This window comes from Phaenicophaeus curvirostris, chromosome 3 (assembly GCF_032191515.1).
Source record: "Phaenicophaeus curvirostris isolate KB17595 chromosome 3, BPBGC_Pcur_1.0, whole genome shotgun sequence".
Classification (NCBI taxonomy): Eukaryota; Metazoa; Chordata; class Aves; order Cuculiformes; family Cuculidae; genus Phaenicophaeus; species Phaenicophaeus curvirostris.
Window position 1 is genome coordinate 90,659,634 of NC_091394.1, and position 19,616 is coordinate 90,679,249.

Sequence of the window (19,616 nt, forward strand, 5' to 3'; positions counted from 1 at the left end):
CCCTACACTCAAATGTGGTGTGTCTGATTCAGTGAGTGAGTAAAAGGGTTTTGTAAGCGAAATGACAGTCTGGAGTTAAAGGTTGAATGAAAGAGTCAAACAGGAATATTGCAGAACATACCTTGGATAGATCCCTGAGCCCAAAGTCGGAGGAGTTCAGTGTTGTTTTGTTCTTGTAAACAATAGATTTCCTTTTTAGCCAAGTTCTGTTGAAGCTGTCTTTTGTTTCCATGGCTGTTTTGCAGAAAGTTGGCTTCCCTGTTGTCTCAATAGTGGTTTAAGTCCTTGAACAAGTAATAGGAGATGGCTAGTCTACTGCTAGAAGTCTTGCTTGACTATAAACTCTCAGCAGGCTCCAAGATAACTGTTTTCAAGAGAAGCTGTCACTTTTTCTTTTTTAGAACAGATATTACAACCTCCGTCCAGTCATCTCCTGTTATCTGTGGAATTATGGTACACGCTTTATTAAACAATTATTTTTCTCTACAGAGTTCATGGATTTTTATCTACTTGAAGTCTCCTTGTCTCTTTGCAGTGTGGGAGCTGATAATAGTACCTGGTTGCTTTGAATTTTCTTTTTAGTGTTCAGAAAATTTGAGAGCATTCCTGCTTCCAGACTGCTTTATGGATCAGAAGAGGCTCAGATTCTTCAGTCGCAGTCATTTGGGGGAGACCTGCAAAGTACAACTTTTCAGTGCATTTCAGGTGAGAAGACTCTCTGAAAATTCCTTAAGACAACACTAATAATTATGGAAAATAATAATCTTTTCACATGCTGAGCTTATGGTTAAGTTCTTACGTGAACTATGTATTTTGCAGTTCAGCGACAACTTGCTGCCATATATTTACAACTTTTGGTGACTTTTTTGGGGGGAAGAGATTGGGCTTTCTTTCAGAAAGAAATCTCTTGACTATGTTCCATGTTAAACAACTCATCTGGCTTTAAAGCCAGTTGGTATAGTTAACAATATGGATGAGAGCTGAAATTAAGATTGGGAAACGTGGATTAAACTCTTCAGATGTACAGACAAGAGAAGGATTAGGTGTTCAGGACATGTGAAAACCAAGCTTTTGCTGCTTCCCAGATTACTGGATTGACACATAAAAGAGGAATAATTATCCTTGTTTGCATTAGAAGGATATTATAACGAGTGCAGAGATATTCCTCTGCCAAGCCTTACAGTGTATATACTATATATTATATATTGCATGTGGATACACCATGTTTGCTGGTTTATATTGATTCAAAGCCATCAAAAACCAAGGGGAATAACTTTGCTGCTTTCGGGGTGCTTTGAATCAGTGTCTTGCTTTGTGTCTACCAATGCTTAGATTTGTGGAAAGAGGCAGAAATGCTTACATTCAAAATAAAAACACTCTGGCAACAATAACACTGGTGGCCTGTTTGTAGCACAGACATCACCAAAGTCTGACAAAGTCAGTGACTTCATGTCACATACTCTTGTCTAGCTGGAACAGTCATCTCATGCTTAGAGATGAATCCATGAAGCCTTTTATGACTTACTATAATGATTTTCCTGCACCAGATGATCCCCTAGCTTTACAGTGCAAGGTTCCTTGCACCTTCCTCTGAAACTGGAGATCTTCAAAATCACAGCACTGATCTGAGAGGACTGCAGGAATGAACTTTGGGAGGAAAAGTTGCCGCTTTGTCAAATGATACGATTCAGTGTGCGTAGCCTGTATTATTATGAGTAGCATCCACAGTCAAATGGCAGCACTGCTACAAACTATTACTGTTGAGGTGCTCACTGAAACGTAAGGCTTAACCCTTCCCTCTCTGCTTCCTGACAAAGTCAGACAGCTTAACTTACATTTCTGATGATGTTTTGGTCTGTGCTGGTTGATTTTATACTAAAGGCATTTGGAAACATTGGGCCACTTTGCCAGTGCATCACATGTGCCTGATAGAGTAACCCCATGGCAAACAGGTTGTGACAAATATTTGAGTGATAGGAAGGAGGGAAACATTAAATTCGTCAATCATGACAGCCACTGCTGCAGCTATCACCTGGCCAGAGCAAGCAGCCACTGCCTCTCCAGATTTATGAGTAGGAGTGGCTGAAAATCCTTCTGCCTTTGCAGACCAACCACAGCCCTGTTCCTGGGACAGGAGGCAAAATTTTGTCTCAAGCAAAATTATCGAGCAGACATTACATATTTGGGTGAGTGGTTAGACCTAACTGAGCTGTTTGTATCATCAGATGATGAATGTTAAAACAACTTTTTGCACTACCACAAGTTAATTTAAAAACCTAACCTTGTACTGAAATACTTGAGTACTGAAGTCCATCTGGCTAACGAGATTCGTGTGTCTGTAGTCTGATAAAGGTATGAAAAACTAGGTAAATGGTAATAAATGGGGAAATTACAGTGAAGATTTTGCACATGAAATGCTAGGAAACCTAAGATCTTTTTTCTGTTTTTCAGACTGTGAGGGGGAAAAAGCGTGCAGTTTTGCCACTGTAACTCCTGCCACTGCTGAAGTTCTGTGTGAACTCTACAGTGCTTCTGAAGTCAACTTCAACTGCACTCCTTCTGGATTGGTAAAAATGATCATATTTAAAAATATGTATTTATCATAATACTGTAGATTCAGTATAAGTAGAAAGCATCATAGAAGAAAGGCAGGCTGTTTCCTGATCCCTTGGATATTGCTCTTCACTATGGCAAAAATAAATTTCTGTGTGTTGGCATAGAGGCTACACCCAGATGTTCCTAAAACTGACTTTCTGAATGCCTCAGTATTTGGCTGAAATGTCATATGTGCTGAGATCCCACAATCTGGAAAACAGATTAACTTGAAAGTGGGATTTAACTGAATAGTCCCAGCTAGAAGTACCCAGGTCAGTAATCAGGTCACCCGAAACAGTCATAATACCTCAATCGCTTCCACTGTTCGAGGGTATAAATCATGTGTTCCTTAGCAGTGTAACAGCTTCCTATTCACTGCTTTTAAACACAACAATGTGACATCGAAGAGTCAAGATCTCAGTTTGAGAGAATAAAAACTGTCTACATTGGGTCTCATGGAGCTGCGATGATTATAAACTGTGTGTTTATTCCTTCAAGTTTCCTAATAAGGAAAATGTATTTTAGGAGAGGAAAGAAATTACATTTCAGTTATTGTGCATGCCTGTTCTTTTTCTTAGGTGCAAGGTGTTTTGGGGAGCCCCACTGCCACCAGCATAGGTCATATCAGCTGCCTGCTTCACATCAGGAATCCAGGAGATGCAGTGATGGTCTATTTGAAGAAAGGTATCAGATGCAAATCACTGTCTAATGTTAGACTGCTGTGCTCAGCTTTGTAATTACTTTTATGTAGGATCATTATTTATTGGGGGAAGGGCATCTATGTTCAAGAGGACACAATGCTTTTCAGAGCTTAATGTTTAGCGGCAGAACAGAAATCTGAGCAAATCTTCCTATCATGTCTTGTTCCTTAGAAATTAAATTAGGGATACATTTTTTGTAAGTCATTGTGATGGCTGACAGTCCCACAAAAACTCAAGTTTTGTTCAATGTATTTTTCTCTGTTCTATTCTGTTCTGTTTTGTTGCACTATGGTTTCTCTTTATTAAACAATTTATTTGACTATGTAAGGCTTTATCAATTATTTGCTTGTACAGAAATTAACAGTTTGCATTAATTTTGACTGTAAAACGTCCTACTAATATATCAGCCAAGAAATAACCTGCTCTCCATTGAATCCCAGAACAATTTAGCTGAACTAATCAATGTACAAGATATGGGGTTTTTTTTTGGCGTGTGATTGGTAATACCGTGTGTCCCATCCAATATGTGTCCAACTTTAAGCCTCATGCCAAATCTATGAAATACAAAACACTCCAGGGTTTGGGTCAAAACTCTCCACTGTTACCACTTTCTTTTTACTTCTATCCAAGCCTCAAGGTCAACATTTATTAATAACAATAGAAATGAAGGGCTAAGTCTCACCTGAAAAAAGACAAGTTCCCCGAGCTTGTTGCAATCAATGTAATCTTGTTGATACCCAATCTACTGTAGATGTCTACTGGTTGAATACAGGACTATATGAATCAGGTCCTAATGCATGTGTCTCATCAGTAGAAGTCTTAAATCCAGATGTAATTATGCTGGCCAAATTACACATTTTATTTTACTTAACAAGATAAGTTTGTCCCATTTATATATGGGAGTTATTCCACAGCTAGAATGTGGAATATTAACAACCTTACTGTGTATTGATTTAGAAGCCCTTTGCTGGTACAGTGGACAGTTTTTTCTACCTTGGCAGTACATTCTGACCAACTACACAGGCATAATTGCACCAAACCACTTGATCTTATCTTGCATCTGAGACCTAAGTCCAAAAAAGTATTTTTAAGGCTGAGTTTTTATCATAAAACTTTCAACCAGCTCCAGCCAAGTAGGAAATCTGAAAGCATCCTGTCTCCTCTTGAGCTCTTTTGAACGCTTTTTTCCTTTCTGTTTACCCAGAACAAGAATTTAACTTATCTGGATTCAAGACCTTTGAAAGGACCAATTTTCAGAATGTGCTTTCTGGTGTATATCGCTCTGTGGTGCTCTCAGCAGCTAGCACGTCTCTGACTGATGCTCAGCTCTTCTGCCGGCAGACATGCAGCAGGGATTCTTGCTGCGATGGCTTCATCTTGACTCAGACTGTGCTTAATGGAGGTATTGCAAAATAAAAAACTATGTAGTAGAAAGCCAATGCTAACTGAGTAGAACTGATTTTTGGACACAGTACAGAGCCTTTACATCATACAGGGATGTCAGCAACCCGTATCTACATCACTGAAATTTTTTGATGCAGGCAGAATTTGAGTAATGCTTACTTTGCCTGGAGCAGTAGAGATTAAGACCTTAGGTAGCAAGCTGCTTTTGGTAAGAAATGGACATTTTGAAAAGGCAGTTCTCTTGACCTGCTTTAGACATCTGCATCCAATAGGATAAACCATTCTGAAATAGCCCCTCTCCTTATGTAACGCAGCTTGGTTTCCAGAAGCCAGTGCCTTTCAGCTGATGAGGGAATTAAGGTGGTGCCTCCACAGTGCTTGTAGTGCAAATGTAAATCAACTCCTTTTGGGAGTAGGAAAAGAGGGTGCTAAACAGGGAAATTTCTTATGGTTTTGCATGCAGGAATGCTATCATCCAACGTCTGAGTGTCTAGCAAGGACACCAAGTGGGATGGACAGAAACTGGCAGAGGTGGGATCTAAGCAGACCCCATGTTTCTGTTAGCAAATTTAAACAATGTTACTGCCTGCTTTTTGTAGTTTCTTTTTGAGGTTACATGGGATCAGCTTTCCCACTGGAGGTACATTCTCTATATGAAAAGTGAAGTTCTAATTGAAATGCTTCAGTTTTTTAAAGACAGTCTCTTACATTTCTAGTCATGTGCTGCGGGCTGCTATGTGGTAAGCACTTCTCTAGTTTGTAGGGGAACTGATCCTGGATTTGAGAAAACTTTCTTTATGGAAGTTGTAAAGCAAACCTTTCCAGAATATTATTTTCCGTTTTTGAATTTCATATTTTTTGCATCAAAATATTCTCAGTGATTATTGTAAATCCATTTCTATATAAATTAACTATCAAATTTTTGGGCTCTCCATACTTGTGAGCTTAGGGGGTTGTGGAGAAGGTGAATGTTGTAGAGTTCTCTGTCTAGTCGTAGTGACTTATGTGGGTCAGTCATATGGGTAAATGCATTATTTGGATTCACCTTTTATTAAGAAAAAGAAAAAAAAAATGGTTCATGCAGCATTTTGTATACCCAGTTCATTAAAGAAACAAAAATTAGGAAAAAAAAAATCGTAGAAATACCTGATCTATGACAGCAAGTACAAAGCAAGAGATGAGTATTCTCTAGATGTTATGGTAATAGACTGATGCCAGATCACCTGGCCTTAAGTGTGCTGGTCCCCTCAACTCACACTGTGATGCTGGGGGAGACTCAAGCCTGACTGAAATCGGGCACCAGTCCAGGAAACCATCCCAGTAAAAATATAAGTGCTTTCTTGGTTCAGAGCCTGAGACTGCAAGACTGCCAAATGGTTGAAAATGTCTCCTTGGTGGTACAAAAAGCTGAGAACCATACGGTATTATCAGATAATAATGATATTTTATTAGGTGGTAACAATATGTGCTCTAAATCTCTCAAAAAGAGGCTACAAATGTTTGTTTTAGGCATAAATAGCTAAACTTAATGTTCCAATTTAAGTGAATGGTTCTTGCCCTGCCCCCCCACTTTATTTTTTCTTGATAGCAATACTAAAGGGTATCTATCTGAGTGATACAAGTTCAAATGGCATTTTGAGAAAGTAATGGGATGCTTGGATGAAATGTTCTTTGTAGATGCAAAGCATTATTAGACTGATGCAACTCTCTCTTTGCCTGAACCTAGGTACCATTTTGTGTGGTTTGATGAGCTACCCAGATGTGCTAATCTGCAATACAAATGCCTGGAGTTCAACACCAATGTCTGTTGTAGATGGGATATGTAAAGGTGTGAGCTATGACGAAAAAGAGATGATGTTTTCTTTCACCCTGGGAGGACAAGTATTCAGTGGAAGTATGTCAATGAACTGTCTCAATTTACACTACTTTTCCTTAATTTGTATACTCTACTTCTTTCACTAGCCTGCTCTGCTAGTTCAGTGCTTTTTCATAGATTCATAGAATGGTTTGGGTTGGAAGAGACCCTAAAGTTCATCCAGTTCTAATGCCCCTGACATGGGCAGGGATGCCTCCCACTAGACCAGGTTGCTCAAGACCCCATCCAGCTTGGCCTTGGAACGCTTCCAGAGATGGGGAATCCAGAACTTCACTGGTCAACCTGCTCACCACCCTCATTGTGAAGAATTTCATCCCAATGTCTAATCTAAATCTCCTCCCTTCAAATTTAAAGCCATTCCTTCTCACTCTATCACTACATGCCCTTGAAAAAAGTCCCGCCCCAGCTTTCTTGTGGGCCCTCTTCAAGTACTGGAAGGCTGTTATAACATCTCCCTGGAGCCTTCTTTTCTCCAGGTCAAACAACCCCAACTCTCTCAGCCTGCCCTCATAGCAGAGATGCTCCAACTTTTACTTTCTCTGAAGTAAATCCATATGTGCACAATCACAAGAGAATAAGAACTCCCTGACTGGGTGCACTGTTAGATGGATCTTTCACATTTTGGTGTGTGAACATCAATGGAAGTAAAGTATGTGTTTGTTTTAGTATGTTACCATGTAATACATCCAATTTAAATTTAGGCAGATTGAAGCTAATAATCTCAAAGAAAGGTAAACTCTGGAGCAAATGCAAGAAGATAGATGTCCAGAGCTACACAGAAAAAACAGTGATGGAAAACAGAATAAAGCCTTGGTATCCTGGACGCAGACTAGCACCAGGACATCCAGGTCCTTCTTCCCTAGGGTTCTGGATTTTAAATAAGCTCATGTTTAATCTAGTGATGTGTTTTTGATGCAGTTTCTGAGAATTTCAATACTACCTGTTTAATTAGAGCAGCTATTCTAACAACCCTTTTTCTTTATTAGTGTCTAAGTTGGCAGAAGAGGCAGAAAGAAATTTTACTACCTTTCAGCAAGTTTATCTGTGGATGGGTGAGTTATCTCAAAGTATTTGTTATAAAACCTTATTATGAACTGTAGGCAGTGTTCTATAGATCTATAATGGAAGTGTCATTCTCACTTTTTTTTATCATCAAAATTGAGACTCTCTACTCAAAAATCTTTTCTGGCTGGGGAGGATGTAATCTGAAGTAATTCTACTACTGTCAGTTTCATGATATTTTGGGTAAATTCTTATGTCAGGAAATATGCTTTGTAACTTTTTAGTACCTGTAGAAAATGGTATTTTGGAGACACTTGCCTTTGTCCCATTAGTGTCCAGGTACTCTAATAACTTCACAGAATCACTAGGTTGGAAAAGACCCACTGGATCATTGAGTCCAACTATTCCAATCAACCACTAAACCGTGCCTCTCAGCAGCTCATCCACCTGTCTTTTAAATATCTCCAGGGATGGTGACTCAACCACCTCCCTGGGCAGCCTGTTCCAGTGCCCAATGACCCTTTCCATGAAAATTCTTTTCCTGATATACAGACTGAATCTCCCCTGGCGGAGCTTGAGGCCATTCCCTCTTGTCCTGTCCCCTGTCTCTTGGGAGAAGAGGCCAGCTCCCTCCTTTCAGGTAGTTGTAGAGAGCAATAAGGTGTCCCCTCAGCCTCCTCTTCTCCAGGCTAAACAACCAGAATTCCATCAGCTGCTCCTCATAAGACTTGTTCTCCAGCCCCTTCACCAGCTTCACTGCTCTTCTCTGAACATGCTCCAGAGCCTCAACATCCTTCTTGTGGTGAGGGGCCCAGAACTGAACACAGGATTCGAGGAGGGGTCTCACCAGTGCCGAGCACAGAGGGAGAATAACCTCCCTGGACCTGCTGGTCACACCGTTTCTGATACAAGCCAAGATGCCATTGGCCTTCTTGGCCACCTGGGCACACTGCTGGCTCATGGTCAGTCTGCTGTCGACCAACACCCACAGGTCCTCCTCCTCCAGGCAGCTTTCTAGACAGACTTCTAGTCTGTAGCACTGCAGAGGGTTGTTGTTCCCCAGTGTAGGACCTGGCATCTGGCCTTGTTAAACCTCATGCCATTGGTCTCAGCCCAGTGGTCCAGCCTGTTCAGATCCCTTTGCAGAGCCTCCCGACCCTCCAGCAGATCAACACTTCCACCCAGCTTAGTGTCACCTGCAAACTTGCTAAGGATGCACTCGATGCCTTCATCCAGGTCATTGATAAAGACATTGAACAGGGCGGGACCCAGCACTGAGCCCTGGGGAACCCCACTTGTCACTGGCCTCCAGCTGGATTTCACACCATTTCCCACCACTCTCTGGGCCCAGCCATCCAACCAGTTTTCCACCCAAGAGAGTGTGCGCCTGTCCAGGCCAGAGGCTGACAGTTTCCGAAGCAGAATGCTGTGAGAAACTGTGTCAAAGGCTTTACTGAAGTCCAGGAAGATACATCCACAGCCTTTCCCTCATCCAGCAGCCGAGTCACTTTGTCATAGAAGGCGATCAGGTTACTTTGGCAAGACCTACCTTTTGTGAACCCATGTTGACTGGGCCTGATCACCCGGTTCTCTTGCATGTGCTTCATGATAGCACTCAAGACCACCTGTTCTATGACTTTTCCCAGCACTGAGGTCAGACTGACAGGCCTGTAGTTCCCTGGATCCTCCCTGCGACCCTTCTTGTAGATGGGCACAACATCAGCCAGCCTCCAGTCCAGTGGGACTTCCCCAGTCTTCCAGGACTTTTGGAAAATGTTGGAAAGGGGTTTGGCCAGCACACCTGTCAGCTCCCTCATTACTCTTGAGTGGATCCCATCCAGCCCCATGGACTTGTGGGTGTCTAGATGGGCAAGCAAGTCTCTAACCCCCTCCTCTTGGATCATGGGAGCCTCGTTCTGCTCCTCTAACTCATGGGGATGTACACACAGGGAACGACTTTCCTTGCTATTAAAGACTGAGGTAAAGAAGGCATTAAGTAGTTTGTCGCATTATGTGTAACAGATGGGTTACTTTTAATCACATGATAACTATGTATGTTTTGCTTTTTCAAATTTACTTTCTGAATGCTGCAGCTTACGTAGCAGGACCTGCACAAACAATTTGTGATACTGCCTTATAAACACACACAGCCTCCAGAGCACTGATGCTGAATCCACAGTCATTCTGGATATGGCAAACAGCTGACTTCAGTTGATGTTTTTCCCAGAGATATATGTAGATGGTTTTACTCATTTTTGAATCATTAGTTGGTGGAACTATGTAAATAGTTTTCCAATATGGTGTACTTTTTAAAATATTTGCTAAATATAGGGAACTATGGATGATCTTGTCTTGTGGAAGAAAGTTAAAGGGATTTACTATGCTTTTCAATTCCTGTTGTGTTCCAGGCTCTGATATGATCACCCGGACTAGGACCTCAGAGTGTGATGCTACTGCTTTGAAGGCAGAGGACAGTCTAACCTTGTCAGGTATTATAGTAAAGGCAGACAGAGAAGGCAGCAGAGGATTGCAGAAGAGGATGCAGAATTTAAGCAGAAAATATATTTTACAATATAAGTATTGTGAAGTCCAAAATATTTCTGTTGGGTAGATTTTGAAAAAGATCTTGAAAATGCAAACCTCCCATCTTTCCAGGTTTTACTTTCCCAAGCCAGGTTGTAAATTAGTGTCTTAAGATGTTCTGTGAAAGATTGCTCTTTCAGACTTACTGAATATAAAGGCTCAGGAAATATTATATTTATTATATCGTATTATATATTTACTGCCATTGACAAATATGGCTGTAAATATAATGCCTAGAGCAACGTGGGATGAAACTGCAATCACAAGTGTTTCCTCCATGCATGATGAAAGTGAGGGGCCTTTCAAGTTCTCTAGCTCCTTTGTTATTCCAGGGTCTGCTCTTCCTTTCTCTGCCATGCATATACCCAGAATAATTTTATTAAGTTACTAGTGTTCATTTGGGCCTTCAGGACCATAATCCTAAGCGAGAGGCAGCAGTGGAGCCTGTTTAGAGCACCTTGGTTTCTCTTTAATGAACTCTAATATTTGCTAAGGAGTCTTGATGAATACCTGAGCATGTGATTTAATATATGTAAAATCCTAACATGAAGTGAATTGCCCATTTCACTTGTGTCACTCGAAAGGAAGGTAAACTAAAATGCCCATTTACCTGGTGGTGCTCCTATACAATTGGTAGTATTTTAAAGTCTAGACTTAAAAATGAAAAACAACTGTACTTACTGCAGAGGGTGAAATTCTCTTGTGTTTACATGCCAAGGCATGAGTGCAGCCCTTAGGGATCTCCATTTACCTTCTTGCGGCTGACGTTATGATTAAAACCTGAGGTTATGCAAGGAATGCAGTTTCTTCCTCTACCCTTTAGTCTTAGTCACGATACAAGCTATTTCAAGAGAAAGCGAAGGCTGAAGTTCAACCTTGAGATGTATCAAGACTTACAAGTCACCTTTTTAAGAAAGTTATGGTTACATCTGGTAAAATGTCTACAGAGCTTTTATCACTTGATGATCAACCTTAAAGAACATCGAACATATATTTTTTATTTTCTGATAGAAAATTCAAAACTATTGTGCACTCCCAGCATGTCAGTAGGTGCTTCAGTGTTTCAGTTGCAATCATCAACATGTCTTTCCTATTTTAGTTTTTGTCTGGCTGTTTCAATGCATGTAGGATTAAATTGCAATCACTCACAGTGTTGGACTAACTGTTGGATTAGACCTGATTAGATTGATTAAGGTATTGTAAGCATCCTCTAAGGCATCATACTTCACCATTAGGATGATGCTTTGCATGACAGAAGAGAGAGAACCTCCCTCCTTATTACTAGGAGCTGTGATTTTCATCTAGGTTTTGGGCAGCAGAAGTAATCTGACAATGCTATGTCAGTGCAGCTCGGCAAGGAGGCATTGTCTACACAAACATCAATAACTGTGGGTGGACAATTCTGTTATTAAAAGCAGCCTTTGGTGTACACTAGCTCTACAAAACAGTTGCAGCTGTTTTACTGTGAAAGGCAGAATTTTATATATGAAGAAATTTAATTTATTCCAGAAGTTTTTTGTGTGTTTGAGTGGTTTGTTTGTCTGTTTGCTTGAATCTCAGATTCCACAAAGGATCTTTTCTACCTAATGGACAACAACCAGATACAAAGTGACCAGAACTATTCTCTCCCTTACCAGCAATATTTGATCTTCAGGCAGAAGTACTCAGCAGAGGAAGCTGTGCTATGGTGTCTCACACGTAAGGCATCTTGGAAACTGTTATTGTGTAGGAAATAATAATAATACTTAAAACTTTGTGACGGGTATTATGATCAGTAGAAACTTGGGATCTAGAGAATTTTTTTGGGATCAACACAAACTTTTCATGGAAGTTGTGAATAGGACAACCTGTTTCTTCCTTACAGTCTGTGACAGAAAGGGTGCTTATCATTCATTATCAGGGTATTCCTGTTATGGGCAAGAGAAGTAGGAGATTCAGGTTAGACAATACTCTGCTGGTCTTGAAATGTACCCTGCCAAATAGATGACATAGTGGTAAAAGGAGAAGGTAAAATTCAGATATTTGGGGCTAAGGGTAAAGTATTTTTTGATATGATAAATGGAGGAGAGTTTCTAGCTCTGACTACCAGGAAGGCAGAACAGAAAGTACAGTACAGTGCATGCACTTCACTGTAAGAAGCTGGTTGAGCTATGCCCATTTAAAATTAAACATTCATGCATGTTTTTACAGAAGCCATTACAGAATCCAAAAAGGATTTGACAGCTTTTTGTTTTTTTCTGAACATGTGGTATTACCCTGGGGCAAATTTCAGTGCAAATTGCTGTAGGCAAAGGCTCAAACAGTTGATTCTAGAGAAGTTATTTATATTTTTGTGTTATTTATGAACACTTCAGAAATATTTCGTGCATAGACATCCTATGACATTGTAGATTTTTGTCCTTTTTATTCTTTAAAGGAAGAGATACATGTCTGATGCAGAGTTCTTTTGTGATTATATAGCCTGCATGTCAAATTTACTGAAAAGAGAGGATGAGGCTAATGCTTGTCATAGCCAGGAAATGTATCTTTCCAATTAGATGTGGTGTAACTCCTTTTCTGTGCTCTCCAGGTTACCCTGCTATTCAGTGTCATCAGGAACAGAATCTGTCCCTGTTCCTTTTACACCATGACAGAATAATTCAACATTCTCACTTTTATTTGTTTCCTAATGGGTAGCTTTAAGTGAGCTGAAGACGTGAAGAGGAATAGAGAGGGGAAGAAGCACTTGTGTGTGTGTAACTCTTTGTAACATTTCTTCCTAGGTTGTGCACAAGAAGATGAGTTTTGTAGACTGGCAGATCTTCAAAATGCCACAGACATCTATTTTGTGTGCACCCTCTATCCAGAGGCACAGATTTGTGATGGCAGCATTGATCAGCTACCAGAAAACTGTCAAACTGTGCTACCTCGGCAACCGCAGACATTGTATCATAGAATAGGCAAGTTTGGGGGTTTAGATGTATAATGTGTGTTTCGACCTTCTCTTGATTCCAAAACAAAAAATCTTAATGTATGAATGAGTCCTGGGAAATAGTGGGGCAAGGGAAGGTCAGGCAACTTTGGGTATGTTTTTTTTATGACAGATGGACAAACAAGCCTGTTATCACTGTACAAAGAACCTAATTTTTCCAGTTTTGTTTTTCTTTTTCCTTCCAGTCACTCTCAAAAGTTCTGTGAAGAGCTTCTACGCACGTGTACCATTCCAGAAAATAACTGGGATCTCAGTGAGGAATAAGACTGATATGAGCACAAAAGCTGTTTCTGATGGGTAGGACATTACTGTTCCTTTGGTTTTAGTGGAGGTTTAATCATGACTGGAATACTAAGGCCCTGTTGAACAGATGAAGGGAGTTAGATGTATTTATCCCAGAAAATCATTGTTTGAAAATATTTAACAAAGAAATAAAAGCATGTGAATTAAATTTCAATTTATAATTAAGTAATAAATAATAATTTATATAATTATTAATTATATTATATATATACACCTCTATGAATTATGACTTATACTGCTATTAAGTTGCTGGTTGTCCAGTTAAATTTCTTGACAATAAAATATAAGCTGATATTTCTAGGACCGATATCAAAATACTAATCTAAATTATTAGATGTAGTCTGGTAAATAGTGTACTGACAGAAAAAGATTTCATTTACAAATGGAAAACATATGGAAGTATTTATGCAGTATGAAGAACATGAGATGGTCTTAGAGTGAAAGGCATCTCTATAAGATCTCAGTTTCCCTTCTGTATGCAGTATCCCCTCTTCCTTTCTCAATGGCAGAGAAAGGTTATGACTGATAATAGAGCTAATGAGGTTTTTGCTTTCTCAGGTTTTTTGAGTGTGAGCGTTGGTGTGATGCTGACCCCTGTTGTACAGGATTTGGCTTTTTTAATGACTCCCAGCTATCAGGTATTTTTTCAATATTTTTATTTTAAAAAGAATCTCTGTCTTCCTTCATTATTACAAATTTTACCATTCTCTTGCTGTGAAGGGCACTTAAAAAACCCTTGCAGATCTTATGCAACTCTTTTTAGCATAGCTTTGAGTAACCATAACAATTTCTAGTTCAGCCCAATTACATGCTCCACATCTCAGAAATTAAGAAAACTTTGTGAGAATGAGTCTTTAAGGGACTGCAGTTCCGACAGAGTGAAACCCAAAATGATAAAAATAATCAGAATAGTTACTTCTTGTTTAACAACCTCTTTTCCAAAATGTTGGTTAACTTTTTTTGTGACTTTTTTATTTATTTTTGTTTGTTTCATTTTTTAAAGCTTGAGGGATTTAGAACCCTTAATATCACTGAAATTAAATGCAAATTAAGCACATAATGTCTGTGGATAATTTGAGGCAGTTTAGCTTTTTGGATTTCTTGGATGTCTGAACTTCTCTGCTCCCAAATGTTATTACGCTTCTTGAGAAAGAGTGGCTGGGGACATAGGTTGCCTATAATCCCCTCCTTACGATTTTATTTAGCCACTGAAGACATCTCAAGTAGCGTTCCTGGTAGTCTGAGGAAATCAGATCTTGAAAAAGATGTGTGGCTTGAAAGCTATTAGAAAGTCAAACAAACATAATTTACCCACCTGAGATAGCTCATTTGAGGGTATTGTAACTCTATGCTCCCTCTATAGTTAGCAGAGAGATGCACAGACACAACTATAGGGTCACTTAGAGCTTTGGTTGACTGAATTCTGCTCTGGAGGTACTTTTCTTTCTCTCCACTGGTTGTAAAGTAAGTGCTTTACTTAAAAGAAAATCTTTAGCAGGTGTTTAAAGTTGGATGCTATCCAGGTCAAGGTCAATGACGCAGGTTTTAATATTTTATTCCAAGTTCAGATTTTGGCTGCTAAAATGGCCAACCTTGTTTTCGTAAATGTCATGTCCTAAACAACTCTTCTGAGGTCATTAGGATGTGCTGGGTTTACAATTCATTTGAGAACTTGGCACGCTTCAAAAATATATATTAATTCCCTTTTTCACTGAGCTGACAGAATTTTCATTCAGTCAAAAATGATTAGCTTGGAAAACTAATACCATGCAGTTTAGATTGGGATTACTGTGCAAATCGAAGTAGTTCACAGTTTTTATTTTCCTCTGTGTGACCATGTGAAATTTGAAGTCTTAACTGAATATGGCTTTAAATGTCTTTAAATTGTTCTAAAATAAATTAAGGATTTTAAAGCACGGAATATGCAAAAGTGATGCCTCTTAGTCTAATTGATTACTATTTATTTTCTGTGACATTTCAGACATTCACCCCGGCACTCATATAGAGAAGAGAACATTCAGGAGTGATTTTAACGTGAGCTAGGTGAATCTTCACCGAAACTGCCAGCTGTGTTTCAAACACTCATCTTTTTCTCAGGCACAGAAATATTTAAACTAGGTCTTTGAAAGGCAGAATTTTTCTTTGATGTAAGTAGGGGCCATGTTTCAAGAGGCACTCAGGTTTTTAATTTCCCAGACTGTGTTAACCAGAAGTAGTTGCTTACTCAAAGACGGTGTCCAGATCTTTGCTCAATGGAAATATTCCTAGTGACCTCAATGGGTTATAATATCGGTTACCCACCTTCCTTCACATTGTATTCATTGTGATTTTTCAACAATTTTCAACAACAGTAAAAATTGGCCCATTTTAGGTATTTCCCTCCTTTGATTTCTAAGTCAGTGGAATTCCTTTTGACACTCAGTGGAACCGCGCTGTGTTCACTTTCCTCAAAATAGTATCTAGAACAGGAAAATTTTCCTCATCTTTTCTATAACCGTGGATTTACCTGACAGGTGGAAAGATCATGTGTCTGACTCTGAACAGCCTGGGCATCCAGATGTGTGCTGAGGAAGAAAGAAGTGCTTGGCAAGTTTCAAATTGTAGTTTACCAGATACTAAAGTCAGAATACACCCGTTTGGCTGGTATCAAAAGCCTGGTAAGTGATAAAGGGCATATAGTCTTTCTCACTGATTTTTTCTGCATGTTGAAGCTTATTTATGTAGAGAAGCTTCAGCTTTCAGATGGAGGACCTGTTTGCAGAGACCACAACTAGACAAGGCAGACAAATATGTCCAAGTGAAAGAAAAGTTCAATTTAATCTCCATTTTTATAGAGAAGAGATAGAAATATCTCAGAGAGGTATGATTTAATTTCTTAAATTGTATGGGAGACTTGCAACCAATGTCAGAATCCAAATATATCCCACTGCACAGTCCCTCATCAGGACATCATTCTTTGTTTCTCACTGGTTCTTGGCAAAGAAAGGTCAAAGACCACTTTCCAAGGTAACACCGTATTCTTCAAGAAGCAAGAAGCCTTTGTGTGTTTAAACAGAAGAGAAATTATGAGAGGTTAGGTTATTTCCTTAAGAGGAATCAAACCTACTGCTAGTCATAGTGAATATTTTTTCCATAGTGAAACAAAGGCTTCATTACTTTACTGAAAATTTTCAATGGGTTTTTCATTTGTCACGCTCCTTTTGGCTCGATCTCATTCTACTTTGTTAAGCTTTGATTTAACATAACTGAAACAATAAGGAAAACAAATGCCTGATTGACTGTATCCCCCATTATGGCAGGATAGTGTATGAGCAACCTTCCAGTACCTGAAAGAGGCCCACAGGAAAGCTGGAGAGGGACTACTAAAAAGACTTGTGGTGGTAGGATGAGGGGGATTGAGTATAAACTGGAGAGGGGCAGATTAGGAAGACATTAGGAAGAATTTCTTCACCATGAGAGTGGTTAGACACTGGAATGTGTTGCCAAGGGAAGTTGTGGATGTCCCATCCCTGGAGGTGTTTAAGGCCAGGTTGGATGGGGCTTTGGGGAGCCTGATCTAGTGGGATGTCGCTGCCCATGGCAGGGGGGTTGGAACTAGATGATCTTTAAGGTCCCTTCCAACCCAAACTATTCTGTGATTCTATGATTGAGTCTATGTAGGCAGAACCTCCACTGCGAGCAGCAAGGCCCCATGGGGGCAGATCTGATGATGTTGACAGAATCAAGGAGGAAAATTGAATAAGGAGTACTTTTTCTACTTTTAAACACCCTTAGTTCTTGCAGAGCAGAGGAAGATTGAAATCTGAGTGGAGAGGGAAGGCATGAAGTGTGGATATATACTGTCCAGTGCACATGATTATAAAAATAATCCAGTTAAAATTGCGTAGAGCTAAATCAGATGTCCTGACAATGTGCTCCATTTTACAGTGTTGGTAAACTTAAAGAAAACCCTCATCTGTGCTGAAAGTGTTTGAAATATGAAATTTATTCTGAACTTCTCCATGTCCTATGCTGGTATTCTGCCCATGGAACATCCATTTCCACCCACAGCAGGGCAACCCTTGTTATAGAGGAGGCACAGCATGGAGTTGAGAGGACACCATGGAAGCTTATAGGTTTTCCTAGATCCTTGGTGTGGACTTGAGGAGGGAGGGACTGTGGGTCTAGGACTGAGAGCAGAGGTACAACAGCCCTGATAAAGTAGGCAATGGCAGGAGCCTGTGTGTGGGTGGAGCTGAGAGGGGTAAGAATGAAGAATGGTAGAAAGGCTAAGTGAAGAGGAGACAACGGAGGCATAGATGCGCTTCTACTTCTTGATATTTTTTTTCCTCTCGTTGACAAAGAACCAACTAAAAATAAAGGGTGCTGCTCACTTCATGGACAGAGGAATTATGAAGAGGAGGCTGGGGTGCATGCACAGGGGGAAATGATAGGAGACACTGACATTTCCTTATGTAGTGAGGAAATCAGATATGTTTCCATCATAACACACAGCAAAGCACAGATGTTTATGCAAATGGAGACATTTGCAGACAAAAATATATATCAGTTGTGCTCGTGTGTTGGGGGTCTAGAAACCAGGAAGAGGAACAAGAAAGCTCAAGCCTAAAAGGGGAGATGAGTGAAATCTGCAGGAGGAATTTACCATAGGCAGTGGGACATTAACATGAAGCAGGATCTTTGGTTTTAGACTACAGTCTTCTGTGTAGGAAGGTACTTGTGTCACCACATTTCATAGTACATTATTTTGATGTGTGAGCTGTTTGCCTGCATGGCTCTGGTCCTTAGCATTTTGGCTTCTTACGTATAGACATGGTTGCATCTCAGTCAATAAGGGTTATGTAGTACTGTTTTAAAGAGTTTGGAACAGCCCTAGTTCTTCACTCCTGTCAATGCAAATGTATATGATCATATATATAACAATTTTGAGTTTTACATAATATCTATTGGTTGCATGCATGGGCAGTACAGAAAGGGAAAAATCAATTAGATAATCTGACCTGTCTTCAGCTTTTGTAGGGGTCATGGTTTATTTTTTGTCTTAGTAGAGAATTTATAACTGATTTGAGTAGCCCAAGTGATTTGAATAGCCAAAAATTTTAAGGGAAATGTTAGCAAATTAGCAGTTTCATGTGTAGAAAGTATGAATGATTATTTGAGTTTTTATCTGAAAAGCTTCCTGCTGGAAACTGACATGTCCCTGATACCCCTTTTGATAATTTCCAGTTTGCTAATCAGGAAACAGAGAAAATCTCATATCTCGTATGATGTAGGAAATCAAATACAGAAGGGAACATGGAAGAACATACTGAAACAAGTTGTTCATAAATAACTGTGCTTTGAAAAGTGTTTGTAGGACTGCTTATAAATATGGAAATCTAGGGAAGTCTGATTTCATGTACAAGCTCTAAAGGATTAGATAGCAAAGTAGTCTTACCCTTTATCGTTACCCTGCTTCATTATCCTTGATGCAACAGAATCCAGAAGTAATACTGGAAATATTAAGGTTTTGATTAAATTTTAAATCTTCAAAAGTAATTGTTTTCAAATGTTGTGTTTTCTGCTTTTAGCTGACTTGAAGAACACCATCCCTAATCTATGTCCACCTGTGAGTTTACCACTCAGGCCAGAAAGTGGTGAGTGTATAAAAAAGGACAAATCCTTTATTTTGGATGTCTTACTCAAAGATCACACTATAATGGAATGGTTGTGCTGCCCATGAGTTAGTTCATTCAGATGTATCATGCATTCTTTGTATTAACTGTGTATCATTTAAATGATAAAATTATTGTCAGCAACAACATTGGCCTAATATCTCTCAAACTCTCTATCATAAGAGGTCACCGAAGCAAAGTATTTGCAGGATTGATAAAGAAATTTATCGTTTATGATTTTCACATTGCTTTCAATGTATATAACTTCATCTATTAGTGTGGTAGCAATGAAAAAAATCTCTGGCCAGAGTAGCCTCCTGAAAAGCTGTTTGTTGTATTATAGTCCTCTGTAGTGGGATTTCTAGTGCCTTTCCTATTGCATCTGGTACTTGCCAGGATGGCAAGGGATGACAGATTAGACAAATCACCAGCAGTTTCTGTCAGTTATATGAATGCCAGGAGTGACAATTAATTTTCAAATAGTTACAGACATTTGCAATAGAAATACAAAGTCAAAGTTAGCAAAT

The 19,616-nt window shown here is 39.5% G+C and overlaps 1 protein-coding gene across 1 annotated transcript in view; it reads left to right on the forward strand.

Moving 5' to 3' along the window:
- Positions 1-19,616, forward strand: part of TG (thyroglobulin) — a 160,568-nt gene that overhangs the window by 48,394 nt on the left and 92,558 nt on the right. Inside the window, exons 23-35 of the mRNA XM_069853184.1 lie at positions 583-705; positions 2,452-2,567; positions 3,174-3,279; positions 4,501-4,698; positions 6,427-6,594; positions 7,563-7,628; positions 9,987-10,067; positions 11,722-11,859; positions 12,924-13,100; positions 13,318-13,429; positions 13,994-14,073; positions 15,949-16,092; positions 19,006-19,071. Of these exons, the coding sequence (XP_069709285.1) occupies positions 583-705; positions 2,452-2,567; positions 3,174-3,279; positions 4,501-4,698; positions 6,427-6,594; positions 7,563-7,628; positions 9,987-10,067; positions 11,722-11,859; positions 12,924-13,100; positions 13,318-13,429; positions 13,994-14,073; positions 15,949-16,092; positions 19,006-19,071 (1,575 nt within the window). The remainder of the gene's footprint in view (positions 1-582; positions 706-2,451; positions 2,568-3,173; positions 3,280-4,500; positions 4,699-6,426; positions 6,595-7,562; positions 7,629-9,986; positions 10,068-11,721; positions 11,860-12,923; positions 13,101-13,317; positions 13,430-13,993; positions 14,074-15,948; positions 16,093-19,005; positions 19,072-19,616) is intronic.